The sequence below is a fragment of the Stegodyphus dumicola genome, chromosome 6 (assembly GCF_044657685.1).
Source record: "Stegodyphus dumicola isolate Sdum_Otavi_A_Nest chromosome 6, ASM4465768v1".
NCBI classification, from domain to species: Eukaryota; Metazoa; Arthropoda; class Arachnida; order Araneae; family Eresidae; genus Stegodyphus; species Stegodyphus dumicola.
The window spans coordinates 228,279,519-228,295,270 of NC_140773.1; the positions used below are offsets into that span (position 1 = coordinate 228,279,519).

The 15,752-nt window shown below is 33.5% G+C and overlaps 1 protein-coding gene across 1 annotated transcript; it reads right to left on the minus strand.

Moving 5' to 3' along the window:
• Window positions 1–436: 436 nt before the first annotated feature.
• Lipt2 (Lipoyl(octanoyl) transferase 2) lies at window positions 437–15,723 on the minus strand. Its single transcript, XM_035354028.2, has 2 exons — window positions 15,115–15,723; window positions 437–686 (listed from the first exon to the last, which is right to left on the minus strand). The coding sequence occupies exons 1-2, from the start codon at window positions 15,575–15,577 to the stop codon at window positions 466–468; spliced, it is 684 nt and encodes a 227-aa protein (XP_035209919.1). The 5' UTR covers window positions 15,578–15,723; the 3' UTR covers window positions 437–465.
• Between the last annotated feature and the right edge of the window lie 29 nt (window positions 15,724–15,752).

Below are 15,752 nucleotides of genomic sequence, written 5' to 3' on the forward strand. Positions count from 1 at the left end.
ATTGTTAGTGCATTTAACAAAAGACATTTCTAATGCCATATTTTACGTACATGGATAATCTTAAATTAATTTATCCATTACAGGATAACGCATTGCTTAAAAAGGAGATTGTTATATTTTTCTTTTACAGGACAGAAATACTGGATATCGCCCTTAAAAAGAAATATCGCAATTACATTAGAATTAATACAAAATAAGTTTATAGCAGAACGAAAGAGTAAGACTCAGATCTACTTTATTTCTCTTCATGAAAACCTTTAATCATGATGTGCAAACTGCACTTTTCCCTCAATATCGGCTATGATACATTTGAGATGCCTCTACTTAGAATTTACAGAGTGTTTAAAAAAAATTTTATTTTTAAATAAATAAATCTATATATAAATCTATATATAAATAATAAATAAATCTATATTCTATAAAAAAATAAAGCAGATAACATTTAATAAACTTTATTCCATAATATTAATTTTCATATAAAAATTCACAAGGAAAATGCTTTTTAAAATGACGTAAGAAAACAGGCATAGTTTCTTCAACAGTGACATTTCGCTGCAGTTCTTCGGATAAAGATGTTACATCTTTATCTACAAGACCACATGGAACAATGTGACTAAACCAATTTAAATCTACATTGCTATTAATTGCAACACCATGCGTTGTGATGTAACGGGAAGCATGAATACCTAAAGAAGAGAAAGCAAAAAAGAATCAAAATGAGTCAGGTACATTAAAAAATGCATAATTTGAGAAAAACAGTTTCAAAGATTAGGATGCAAGGGCCACAAGTGTATTGCCCTTTTGCAGACTTCGTACTTGCTACTGGTGTTACAGCTCTTAAACAATATTTGCCATCAACTTCAGTTGAATTTTCGCATATTGTGTAATTTGACTTAAAGGTTATTAACGATCAAACAGTTTTTCTTGCAAATTACACATTGCTTTTATACAACATAAAAGAATTTTAATGTTTAGAGGAAAAAATTCAATATCTTTATTTATAAAATCACGTTACAAAAATGTGTAACGATGGAAATCATTATACACTGATTTTCCACAATTTTCTTTTGCACACTACTGCTCAACAATAAATCAACGAATGGGAAAATTGTCATATAAACTTTAACACTGGAATTAAAATGTGAAATTTACATAACCAATTTAAAATACTGTAGCGATTTTAAATATGTAACATAAATTTAGTTCATAACTAAAGACTAATTGAATCGAAGCACGATTAAAAAGTAGCTTATTCTGACTTGCTTGATTCCGCAAAATTTCAGTTTGTATAAATGTAAGTGACAATGTAAAAAAGGAACCATTTGGAAGTAAATAAAATGAAAGGATGCTGAAAGCTGATCGAAGACAGGACAATAACGGCAGGGTTGCTTCATATATCGTAGCATCATAGATAGACTTTGGAATCAGTATCAAAGGAATCATACAATTTGAGGAAGAAAAGAATCTGCGCTCCCGAAGATACCAGATTCGTGACTAAGAACTTTCCGAGTCAGATTGCACAGCTTATATGTGGTAGAAAGCGTGGCAGTTGTAACATCGTATAGAATGGTGATATTACGACTTACATCTTTCGCTGAATCGTCATCAGGGGTTTGGTGAAGCGAAAGAAGTAAATACATCAGCCTGTTTCTGAACCAAACCAAGGCAAAGCTTAACGTTTAATGCTTTTGTGCTTAACCCGGTTGCCGAGATACAAAACATGTGATTTGCATTCCAGTAAATATTTATCTAAAATAGAAATTTGTATTTTAGAAAAAATAAAAAAAAAAAAAAAAAAAAAAAACAGAAGAATGTGCTTCCCAAAAGTTTACAGAATATTAACATTTTAACAACTTGTGATCAATTTAAAATTACTTAATATTTCAAAGTCGCCCCATTATTCCGTACAACGTCGAATAAACGTTGCTTCATCGAGAGAACTCAGTTTTGTAATAACTCTGGTTCCACATTGTACCATGCACTCTCAAAGGCTGCTTTTAAGGCATTCACGGAAGAAAACTGTTTTCCATTCTCGTAAACTCTCCGAAACATAATACCCCACACATTCTAGATCGAGTTGAAATCGGAGCTCACTGGCGGCCACTCAAGAAGTAACATTTCCCATGTCTAGGTAATTTTTTGTAGCATCAGAGGTATGAATGAGAGCACTGTCAGGTTGGTACAGCCAATTCTGTCCTCCAATGTTATCCGCAAATGGCATAAGATGGTCTCTTAGTGTTTCTATGTATTTAGACGAATCTTGCCGACCATCTAAGAAAGGTGAAACCCACTTACCAGTTGAAACCAAAAGCTGCACACACCATAACAGATTGACTCTTTTCATAACTCATGCCAGTAATATGAATACCCGCCAGGACCAGCTAGATTCCATTTTTTTTCATCACTGAAAATACAGAGATCCATTTGTTACCATATGCCACGTGGTTTCGAACCCATTGCAGTCTCTTTTGCTTGTGAAGCTTTGACAGCGGTAACGATCGAGATATTTTTACGTGGTAGAGGTTCCTAATGTCATCCTGCGACACATTCTGCTAGGCTTTCATCAGTTGGAGCTCCAGATCTACCATATTTTGTGATACCCAAATCTGGCGGCCTAACATGTCCCAAACATGCTCCATTGGTCCAACCGCACGGAGGTGGTTCAGAGATATATGTGAGCGGTATGTGGCCTGGCCACCCATCTTGTTAGAAAATAGCCCCAGGATAACGTGCGATGAAGGGTAATGCAACCGTCCGCAGGATGGTATCAACATATCGTTGAGCTGTTAAAGATGTACGGAGGATAACTAAAGATGACCTGCTTTCACAAGAAATAGTGCCCCACACTATCACACCAGGGGTTATGGCTGTATGCCTTTGTAAAACAAAGGCTGATTGGGACCGCTGGCCCCGTCCTCTCTAGACACGAACACGGTGGTCATCTGCTCCACCGATGTTGTGGGGTCAAAAGTAAACGTCTTAAAGGTCTCTCTGAGCTTAACCCCGCCTCAGACAAGCGCCGTGAGATGGTGAACGGTACCGCGGGAGGTATAGGCGTGGCTGGTAGTGCGTTGAATAGTCGACAATGATACCGTTGGGCCGGTTCGGACCTAGCGAAAAAATCATCATATCTTGCCTCGCATTTGTGATTCTTGGACTTCCAGAACCTTAATTTCGTCGGCAATTTGTAGCAACCTTTGCTGCCAAAATCTTTGCACAACAGTGGCTATACGCTGCAGGTGGCGGCCTATTGCTAGGTATGACCACCCAGCTTCACGCAACTCTACAATGTGACCACGTTCGAAATCGTTTAGTTATCTGTTAGGTCTTCGATATCGTCGTAATGGCATCTTTACGGAATTGAAATGGCAGCAACAAAAAAAGATAAATTTTCCGCCTCTGTTACTAGTTTTATACTTTGCGAATTGCGCAGTAGAAATGCGCGCTATGATCGCAATTCCTGTTCATTTGCCTTGAAACTTTGATCATTTGCATGTTCGAGCAAGATGTTTTTGCATACCAAATTTCGTCACGATTGCAAAGGTCCTTCTTGGTGCTTCGATTTTTTCGCAAAAGAGTGTACATTAACCAAATGTTTTAATTATATTAGCTTCTTTTTTCAAATCAGTATATTTTTTAATATTCTCATTTAGCTTAAAAATATTATTGATATTTTTCTCTTTGTATTGTAGTAAATGCATCATTCAGTAATTTTATCATTCAAACTATACTATTGTTCGTTTTTCTTTCTTGCATATCTATGATAATAGTTTTCTTTTTTATTTGTGCATTCTTTTTAATCTCCTTAAGTTTAAAAAAACTTTTTACTGATTATATTTTCATTGTATTGCAATGCATTTTCCATCTTTCAGATGGCAGTATTAGTGTAGATTTCTGGAAAATAAATGAATTATGTGAAACATAGGGAACGTTTTTTGCTTCGAGCTAATATTCTACTGTTAAGGGAGAACAAAAGATAATTTAGAAAACCTTATAGTTGTGAGTAGCATTTACTGGGCACAAAAGTCATCGGACGAGAGGCAGGGAAGGTCATCAGACAATAAAATTCTCAAAGCCTGAAGTCAGAATTTCATTGAGAAAATTAGCTGGGGGAGGGGCAGAATTATTCTGGCCGATATTTCGATCACAGCCGTCATTTTGAGATGCTGCAAACTCTGACCTGTATTTTGGCCACCACCTTAGTGCTAAGTACAGCTCTTCAGATGTAGGTTCAAAAAATAATGCTCCTCAAAGGGTTAAGCAATAGATCCTACACACTTGCTATTACTAGTTAATGCTGGTGGAGATATTGCAATGGTTGAAAAAATACTTTTTTTAAGCTTCATTCACGTAACCAGAGTCTGACTAAGACAGGGGCATACGGGGCATATGCCTTGGGCCCCTAAATCGAATAGAAAGTTTACTTTACGTTTCCTTCTATAATGAACTTTTTTTTTAAACAAAGTATCAGTACAGTGTAAAATCTGTCAGTTTTATGTTAACTTCTTCATTAATCTATTGTATGAACACAAAAAATCTACATTCCATAAATCCATGAATTTATAGTGCGGAATTCAGCTAAATTTTCGCAATTACGATAGACAAATCACAAAATGCGATATGTTTACAAAAGTACGGGCTTTTGATTGGCTTAATAGAGCCATCATAATTACGAAAATTTAGCTGAATTCCGCCCTAATGTCAGCAAAGATATGAAATTTATCGCAGCTAGATGACAAAGTTAACAATCAGAAAACTGCATTTCAGAAACTTGTGAAAAAGTTCACAAACTGCAGTGATATGATTGTTAACTAGATTATCAAGACGATGCGGCATGCATCGAAAAAAGCTTTTTAGCCTATTCTCTAAGAGCATAGGACTTGTCTATGGTATTTTTCGTTAATTAATTCAAATTGCTAAAAAAGTCTTTACATTTTTAATTATAAATTTAAACAGCATTTTTGACAAATTTTGGCTCTTCAGATGTGCTATATCCTTTTAAGGATGGACATAGAATTGTGAGAAAATCAATAAAATGGACAGAACTATATTTCGTCTGACTACTGGGAAGGGGAGGGATTTTATAGCTATTTTAGGTTTTAGTGAATTTTCTTGTTATATATCTATAACGAGATGAAAAAGTTAAATACCTCCATAAAGTTGAGTTCTTCATTACTGAAATAGTGAAGCAGAGGGGAGCCCCCAAAGACGTTTCTGTCCCGGGCCCCAATTAGGCTAAGTCGGGCCCTGCACATAAAAGTTTTAAAATCACATGAGATTTAAGCCTAGTTTCACTGCTAGGCAACCAGACCTTGCTTGTCATATTTGGTTTAAGAATTTGTCAAAAATTTCTAACTTTTCAACTTTATGCCAACTTGATATAAGTTCTGATTAATCACAGTGAAACAAACATCAATTAAGTTTTGCTGAGCCAGCCACATATTTATACATCTGCAATTTTCCCTTCCTTGATTGGTTATGGGCCTGTTAAACAGGTGTCACTATTTAACTTTTATGCCTTAACCCTTTGAGGCGCGCGATATCATTTTTATAATTTTTTTAACTAAAAACTCTAGAAATTGAATATTATGATCCTAGAGACAAATAATATATGAATTTAAAAAACTCTACTCTTGCCCATTGTTCTGTGGGTAGTGGTCGCACTGTGAAACCACCGCACGTCTAGGACTTTGAAACTTACCTTGTTAGTAGGGAAAAAAACTCACCTTTCTCGGTGCGCGTTTCCAATAAATGATGATACTTACGAATTTTTAAAAAATGTATGTAGGAATTGCATAATATATAATTTTTTACATTATTTTACATAGTAAATCGTTAGAAAAAATTAAAAATAAATATTTATGTAATCTTTCTATAGCCGTGAAAATATAAGTATCTACATAATAAGGATCTTTGGCTAAATGGATAAAACTCAGTAAAATAAGGATAAAAAAAAAAGAGAGAGACTTTTTTTTTTTTTTTTTTTAAATTTCAAAGAACAAATATTTTTGTGACACTGTTCAAAGGATTTTTTATCTTTTTGGTACATGCATAGACCCACATTGCACATTTCGCACATGTATCTTTTTCTATGAGGTTTCTTCCTTGTGCTACAAAATATACACTGCCTGGATCTAAATTTCACTGGTATATGACCAGCATTATTTCGTTTCTTTTCATCTGGCACATGGCATTTGTGGTTTTTTTATGTTAATAGGGGGGGTTGGTCTTTTTGGCTTTGGTACAGATCATTCATTTCCCATTCATACTTATTTTATTCGTATTTCGTCCCAAAATATTCAGAAAATATTTTTAATTTAAATAAAACTTTATACGATTTCTATTTTTAATTATAGCAAAGTATATTTACACTAAATTTAAACCACAGAAAATAATTTATAAAATCACAATACTAGCTTGGGGAGCAAGTGTGTTGAGGTCAGAGAAAATTCTCTGGAAAAGAAAGACCTTTTTCCTGGCACGTATTGTTTAGTAATAAAATAACTCTGTGATTTCAAAACCCCTTATCTATATCCGGGTAAAAATAAACTTTGCTATTTGAGAAGCAAGCAAATGCCATTGTGAAGAGCAGGGATTTCAAGGCGCGACCACCGACACAATGCTCTAGTGGTGCAGTGGTCGCACCCTGAAACCACAAAGCAAATGCCATACATATAGAGGTTTATATATATATATATATATATCATAATAAAAGCACAAGGAAAAGACGGAATACTGTAGATGCGTGATTAGACCCATATTGAAGAAGATTTTGATTGCGCAGTATGCTAGTAATGCTAACTTGGTAACATCTAAAGAACTTGGCAGTCGAGGCAGTTTTAATTCCATTTTTATTTCCAATTGATATTTGTGGCCACAATCACTTGGCACTCTAGTCGTGCCTTTCCACAGAAGATTTACATTTTTGATATTGTTGAGATAGAAAGCAACCCAGCGAAATTACATCTTAGCACAGCAGAGAGCAAAAGCTGAAGTGCGTCGTTATGAAAGATGGAAGCACGCGAAGAGAAAAGTTTTGGTTTCCAAGGGCAATTTCAGTTCTCAATGATTACGTCATCAGAGCTGCGCCGATCATAGAGTGATCTAGAAATGACGCAATGCAAAGAAGTTATTACGATTTTAGAATAGAGAGGAAGAATTAATGTTTATAGTTTAATCTATAATTTTGATTCATATATTTTTATCTTACATATTCCCCCCTTCAAAAAGAAAAAGGCGTAGCGACAGAGAAGCCTTTTTAAAGAGAGAGTTAAAGCACTAGCAAATAAAAAAGAAAAACATAAATCATAAAATTTTGATTCTATAAAAGTATAATTTATAAATATCAATTTTTTTAAAATAAATTTTTAATTTTTAGAGTCCTATTGAATTTTTCAGCATTTCAGTCCAAAAGTCTTTTTGTTTGAGAGTTCACATAATCATAATTCTTCAGGGAAGGTTCTTGTTATCGCAGAATATCACAAAATAAACTTTTACATAATCATTACTTATAATTAAATGTAATGCACATAAATATTTATGATACTTATTTCTATACTGATAAATTATAATTTAACATCATAAATAATAGGATTAAGATTTTCAGAATTTATGTTTTCACCGTTATCATCTTTCATTTACAATTCCTGATTTTACCAAACTGGAAGCCTCGCAATACTTTAAACAAACATATCCATCAATAGGGCTGTCCTCTTGAGCTAACCAGTGTGTTCTCTGCACTAGTGGCCCAGGGTGCCTGGGCAGTTACTTGGAAAGGCCTCCGTTCCTTGCATTAAGGTAACTGGCCTTTGAGAACTGCATTAATACATTCCATAATAATATAATAATAATAATATAAAAAATTTACATGCATTCATAAAATGAGAGCTTCCAACATTATCTTGCATGAAGAGGGTAAAAGGAACAACTGTACAGAGGTAATTACAGGCCTCTGTTGAAGGAACCAGTACACCCTCAGCATACTATACTTAACACACAATAACCCATAAATTTTAACATGCATTTACCATAATTTCACTTATTTTTAACATCTTTATTTTTAGAATAATTATAAAATTCGTATTCAAAATTCTCAACAAAATTTCAAAAACATAAAAACTTATCTTAATATCCTTCCCTATGAATAATTTAAATAGCTTAAAATTCGTTACTTAATTTGCTCACACATAATTATGAAAAAATTAGAAAAATTAATTAACAAAAATTTCAGATTTTCTCAAAACAAATTGCAGAAATTTTAACCAAAGTTGAAATGAAAACTATAGAATTCGCAGCTTAAATGATTTAGTTCCTGAGTTAGATTCACACGAATGTAACAATTTTTGAGCTGTTGAAAAAGCAGAAGCGCAAATAATTTTCTGTTGCACATACTTGCAAACACTTAACTCAGATCGACCTTGAACCCACTGTAATGCTGAATTCCTAAACGGTAATTCACTGATGATTTAAAGCACTTTTTTTTCTAAATATTGTAGAGATCGGCGAAGCAAATTAAATATTCCTTTTCACTAGGCATTCGAACTTCTCAATTTATCGAGAGATTACTTTCAATCTGTAAACACTACGCGTGATTATTTTTTTGAAGCACTTGCAAAACACCACAGCAGAAGAATGATCTGTTATTTTCTAAACACTGAAAAAATTAATTTGATGATTCACTTCTTTCACATTATCTTGGATTTATCACAAAAGTCGTCAAAATTTCATATGCTATAAAGTCAAAATTTTATATGAGAAAGTCATGAACTATGATAGGCCATAGTTAAAGCTTGTACGCTATGTTCTGGATGTTTTCATGTCTTTTCTCATACTTTTGCTTCACTCCTGTACTAATGCTTTTCTCACCCCGGCCTCTCTTTTTGACGGGGGGGGGGAAGATGTAAAATAAAAAAGAAAATACGATGGCTTTGCTCTTTGCGAACCAGCATCCTTTAATTAATTTTCTGCAATTCAGCATCTCCCCTTAGACCATTACCTTCTAGAACATTCGCACCTATTACATAACCTCCTCATATAAATGCTGCGTCATAAGTTTTTCTACATTTTTCTAGAAGCTACTCTGTTACATAACCTTTCATATAAATGCTGCGTCATAAGTTATCCTAGACAGATGCCTTCTCGCCTTCGCCGAGTGACTAAAGATGTGTGTGGCCTTGCATTGTCATGATGGAATACAACACCTTTTCGATTTGTCAATTCGGGCCGCTTTTCTTCAACTGCATTGTTTAATTTCGTTAGTTGTTCAATGTAGACATCAGAATTGATCGTTCGGTTGGGTGGTAAGAGTTCAAAGTAGACAATTCCTTTGTAATCCCATCAAACTGATAACAAAACCTTCTTTTGATGAATATCAGCTTTTGATGTTGTTTGAGTTGGTTCATCTGGCCTGCTCCACGATCTTTTCCGCTTGATATCGTTGTAAAGAACCCATTTTTCATCGCCAGTTATCAGTCGTTTTAAAAATGGATCATTTTCATTACGTTTCTTTAGCAAATCCCAGCTGTTAATGTGTTGCGTTAAATGCGTTTCTTTCAGTTCGTGAGGAACCCATGTATCGAGTTTTTGAACATAGCCAAGTCGTTTTAAGTGATTTTCAATGCATGTATGTGACACATGAAGCTTCTCTGCAATCTCACGTGTTGTACTGTGACGATCCGAATCGATTATTGCTTTGATTAGGTCGTCATCGTCTTCAATTGGACGACCAGAGCGTTTTTCATCTTTGAGTGAAAAATCACCAGAACGAAATTTGGCAAACCAATTTTGGCACTGCCGTTCTTTTAAGGCTTCGTCACCATAAACAGCACATAACTTTTTATGAGCTTGCGATGCGTTTTTCCCTTTGCGGAAATAAAAAAGCAAAATATGACGAAAATGTTCCTTTTGATTTTCCATTTTTAAACGAACGCCAAACGAAAACTACGCAACCGATCAAAAAACTTTTTTTACTGATTGACAGCTGAATTGCCAACTATCAAATAACAAAATGTGTTTTACATTTGTACTACGTCTGCAACCCTAAAAATTCAACTGAAGCCATCTATGAGTGAAATCCGCAATTACTTAGTTGCCAACCCAATATATATATATAAGTTTTGAAATGCAAGCCAAGTGACAACAATATACTAGTTATTCAAACATAATGTACATGATATAGTAATTCAAACAGCCCCCAGCATTATCGATTCATGCATTTATGCTCTCTTTTCAAGCCTATGTAATTATATGATAAATGAAATCATTCATTACAATAAACCTTATGTCGTAAGAAATAAGATAGTCATAGGAAAGCAGGTTGGAATCTTCAGTTATCAGAGAGTATGACTTATCTTCCCTCTTCCCTCCCTCCCTTCAGCCCTTATAACATTCATCCTATTCTCATTAGTAATGCGTTACTGCAACTCTCTTGCACTTAAAAACCTACTTTACTTTATTTTAATAAGAGTCCCAAAATACAAGAGCAGTGATACTAAAAATGCTTGGAATATCTATTACTTTAAAATAGATGTTCAAGATCATAGCAACTTCTTATTCATTTACAGTAGTAATGCGTGTCGTCATCACCCACAGTTAGGAGATTTGAACAAATTAGAGGATTCATTCCCCCCCCCCCAGCACTTATTGCTGAAGTCATTGTTTAGGAGAAAGAAATTACCTTGAAGTGCCTGTTCTAAAGTAACTAACTATAATAAAGAATAGTATTCAATAAAATAAAATTCTTATTTCTATCAGCTTTTGAAAGAATATTTATGTAGTACAGTAAAAGGACTACATTTCTTTAATATTATTCTGGAAATTAGCAACCTTTTGCACATTCAAATAGTATCAATATATTCCAGTGTGCAATAGATACATAATTTTTGCTTGTTTTTAATACATTTATTTAACAATATAAAGAATAGATAATTTTTGCTTGTTTTTAATACATTTATTTAACAATATAAAATATAACATTCAGTGGCATAGCTGGGTAGTCAAGAGGAAACATTTATCCCTAGGTACAGCATTCCAGGAAGCACCAAACTGATGTTCCCTATTGGATTCTGACAAACTGGAAGGGGTGTAAAATCTTCAGTTGTCTCCGGGTGCTGAAAACCCTAGCTACCCTCTAAGAACCTTTGTAGACTATAATATACTCTGTTACTGTTTTATTTAAAACTAGCTATCTCTTGCATTATTTATCAATAATGTCTTACGTACATTCTGTGTTGTACAGCATTCATTAATATCTGCAACAAGACTTAAAACATAATAGTAATGTGAATATGGGGACACTACCATATTGTATGTTCTGATTCTAATTCAGAAATGAACATGTAAAATAAGTTTGAAAAAAACTACTTAGAGAATTTCTTCTGGCAGAAATAAACTGCTTGCTCTCCCATCAGCCTGGTTAGAAATATTGATAGTATCTAAATACAGTCAAAAATCGTTAATTCGGACACCCATAATCCGGACCTCAAAGCTAAAAACTTTCTGCGCATACGCCCCGCTGACAAATGCGCATAGGCTTTTACGCGTGCGCGTAAGACCTTTACGACTGCGCATATGCGTGTGCGCAAACGCAGAATACGTTTTCGCGTGCGCGTTTAATGTATAACGGACGGTATAAGCTAAAATTATGTAATTATCTATTTCAGTTAATGTTGATGATTGCGTTGTTCCTTAATCTTCGAAGTGGATCCGGCTTATTATTTTTTGCAGACTGTAAGAGCAATTTTATAAAAGTAAACTTGAACTTTCGATTATGTCAAATAGAATTTCCGATGCTGGAGCTCCAAAAAGATCTACAAAACGAAAGTATGTTTCGATGTCCATCAAACAAAAAGTAGAATTGCTGCAAAAAATGGATAAAGACATGAAGAAGGTGACAGAGAGGTTAGTGAAAACGAAAAAATTTCGATTGACAAGTTAGTCGGTATTCTCGGCACAGCAATTACGGGACTTGAACAGCGGAACTTTGAACAAGAAATTATGTCTGTTTATAGAATTAAAGAGAAAGTATTATCACATAAAACAACGCAACTTACATTGAAAGAAATGTTTAATAAAGTAAACAAATAAATATTAAAGCTTTTTTTTTTTGTAAATTTTGATACCCTTTAGATCATAATTGTTCTTTATTTCATAAATTACGGTTTAATATTTTTAATTTTAGAATTTCTGCATGCCATCCTACGAGATTTAAACTGATGATCTATAATCCGGAAAAATCGATAATCCGGAATTGCCGAAGTCCCGACGAGTCCGGATTAAAGACTTTTGACTGTAGATTCAGAATTTAATTTCTCTTAGAACTGAACCAAGACAAATGGGATAAATTAAAAGCAAATGGGATATCAGTGTTTTGTCTTGTTACATAGGTACTTTTAATAATTTACTATTTGGATGTACATATTATATTGTAAATCACTTACAGATGACTCTTATTCCTTACATATATTTATTATAAGTATATAAATAAATAAATAAAAAGCTTGTGGTTTTACACAATTAGATATTTTATAATAAAACCAATACATAAAAATTTTAACTTCGAAGCATTCTTTTTTACACACTCTTAAGTCAAAGCATTCTTTTTTACACACTCTTAAGTCAAATGTGTTTCCTTTTTCTGCAGTTTCAAAGTAAAATTAAAAACAAAGAATTAGTTAGCATGATTATTATAAATTTAGCAACAGCTAACAACAAATAATAAATAACAAATGTCAGCTAAAAAACAGTACTGATAAAAGGTTTAATTCTCACAAATAATTTTTTTCTATAATAAAAATTGCATTAATTTTTATTTGAAGGAAAAACTGCAATTAATTTTTAATCAGAATTCTACATTCATACAACATTTGACAGCTCTCATATCTCATATTTTCTGGGTTCCAGTGGCATAGCTAGGGTGGGGCAAGGGGGGACATCTGTCCCCGGGTGCAGCATCCACGCAGCGCCAAACTGATGCTATGAAAATTTTTCATGAAATGTTTTCCATTCTTGGCACACAGATAGGGGCGCAAATTCTTCAGTTGTCCCCGGGCACTGGAATCCTAGCTACGCCACTGCTGAGTCCATTATTAAAATTATTAATTTAACTTTCTAATGAATATAGGGGTCTTGCACAACCTCAATACTTTAATTTGGTGTTGTTTTTACTATCTGAATGTTGGTCAATGCAACATGTTCATATTGTTTGACTAGTTTATATATATATATATATATATATACATACTTTATGATATAACATCATAAAGTGTATGATAGAATGCGGTTGCTGACTGCTTTATGTATCCATTCTTGAATATCAAAATTCGGTACTTACGTATTAATACAACCACCTCAGGAGAAGTTGCCAAACTCTGGAAACCATGCTGGTTAGTCTATATTAGGGTACCCCTTGGATTATTGCCAAGTTTTTGTTTCGTTTATGGTAACCTGAGTAGTTTAATGTTATGGAAACTCTGTTATGATGTGTTGGTAATCAGCAGTGATTGCAGCGATTTTGACTGATTGGATATTTGTAAGGGCTTACTTAGGTATGGATGTTGATTAGGAAGTATGTTGCTTGTGCAACATATTTATTTACACCATAAAATCCCTACTGTTGGTATGATTAACCTGAAGTTTATGTACACTTTGGAACCACTGGGAAAGAAAACATTGATTGACTGTTGTGTAAATGAAGATTTAAATGGCTTTATTCACCTTTCGGTAAATTACACAGCGAGATTTAAGGATTTTGAAACTGGAGCTCATATCAACACTACGGAAGCTATGGTGTAATAAGAAGGGATTTTTGAAAGAAATGTTACCGACAGTCTGGCAGTATGGAGGATACTTTTCATTTTTACTTTTATGAATTCATGTGGCAACGGCAGTATACAGATTCTAGTTTAAATAATTTTAAATCGTTTTTTGATGCTGTTAAAGAATTCTGTGTGTAACACATATCGAAGAAACAGAAATTTTTAACTAAGCTGATATTTCCTTTTTGTTCTGCATAGATTAGATAACACGTATTTCCAATCTTATGTTATTTCCGTGTTTGATTTAAAATGCAGTTTACTGAGATTATATATTTTTTGTTTTAATCGTGTTCTGGATGCCATTTTACTGGGAAGGGCATTGGACATAAACAGGAAGGGCGCCAATTTTTGCCAAGGGGTACCCTGAAATATATTTTAACCACCATGCTAATAACAATCCTTCAGTCAAGCAAAACTGCCATTTTCGTATGCATTCTCTTTTGCTGTATTCTAAGTTCCAATGGTTTTTATAAACAAATCATGATATTTTTTACCTTAGTTTTAAAATATGAGGTTGTGGAATTTGCCAGCAATGGAAGAAACTGCGGTAAAATTTCTACAGGAATACAGATTTTTTTTGAAAATTTTCTAAAGTGTTACGAATATATCGAGGAAATACATTTATACAGATATTGAGGAAATACATTTGCTAGATATCTGCTGTTTTTAAGGTTTGCACAAAGAGAGTCTCTGCAATTTTCTGATGTTTTTAAAAACAAAACTTGATCATGAACACCATGATCGGAACAAAAAAAATTACAGAAAGATTTGAAAAAGAATGTAAGTGCATTTAAAATTTGTATTTTTAATTGCTAAAGTATGCTTTTTTTCATATATTGATAATGTTTACTAACTTAATAAAAAATCATAAAGTTTGGGAATCTTTCTTAAAAAAAAAAAGACACAAAAAGCATCAACTTGCAGCCAATAAATAATTTTTACCTTTTCATATGTAAAAATTGCATGAAGGTGGTTGCATTAATATGTAAGTATCCAAAATTCTGTATCCCTTCTAGATTAATAAATCTCCAATAAGATGCTTCTCAATTGAATGTATTTGTTAAAATAATTTTACGATTTTTCATATGTATTCATTACAGCCATACTGAATACTTTTTTTTTAACTTCCAGCTGTTATTTTGAACATACCCACGATATTCTAAAAAACTAAGCAAAAGCTTTCACAAATCCCCCCCCCCTCTATAAAAAGTATAAAGAAAATAACAGTCTTCCGTTAAGGTTTAATAAATATTCAACGAAAGAAATAAGTATTTTTTATTGAAGAATAAAGATGGCTTACCAATTGCTGCTATTTTTTTGTTATCTATCCATATTCCGACATCATTAGTTAAGGTAGCTTTTAAGCCAAAATCAACACACGTTCCAATAACGCAGTTCTCTAACTGTCTAACATACCATTTAATGCTTTTCTTGGCACAGAAGTTCCCTAGGTAAATTACTGGATAACAAACTAACTGGCCAGGTCCATGAAAGGTAATTAAACCACCACGGTCTGTAACTATATAATCTGCTCCCAGTGCTTTTAATTTTTGTTCATCTTGAATGTATTGTTTGTTTCGAATACCTACTGTGTATACTGGGTCATGCTCAACCAAAAGTAAATACCCATTTGCAAATTTTGTACTAGAATTATATATTGTTTCCAAAACATTTTGATATGCCTCTTTTTGTAATCGAAATGCTTCTTTAAAGCCCATTTGTCCGAGTTTTCGGACGCAAATTGTAGGTACATAGGATATCATTGCGTATAGTCATGTGTAAAATTAATATTTGTAAACAACTAAATAAATAAATAAATTTAAATCAAGTTACAAAAACGTAGAAATTCCATCCTAACATGAGAAACCCGGTTCCTGCAACCGAATAAATCCCTTCAGAACGTAAACAAAATAAATGCATTATGTACAGTTGAGTTGA

Coding starts and splice junctions, on each gene's coding strand:
- Lipt2 (XM_035354028.2), bottom strand. CDS start 15,577: ATGATATCCTATGTACCTACAATTTGCGTCCGAAAACTCGGACAAATG. Junction 687..15,114: donor CAAAAAAATAGCAGCAATTG/GTAAGCCATCTT, acceptor TCTCTTCTTTAG/GTATTCATGCTTCCCGTTAC.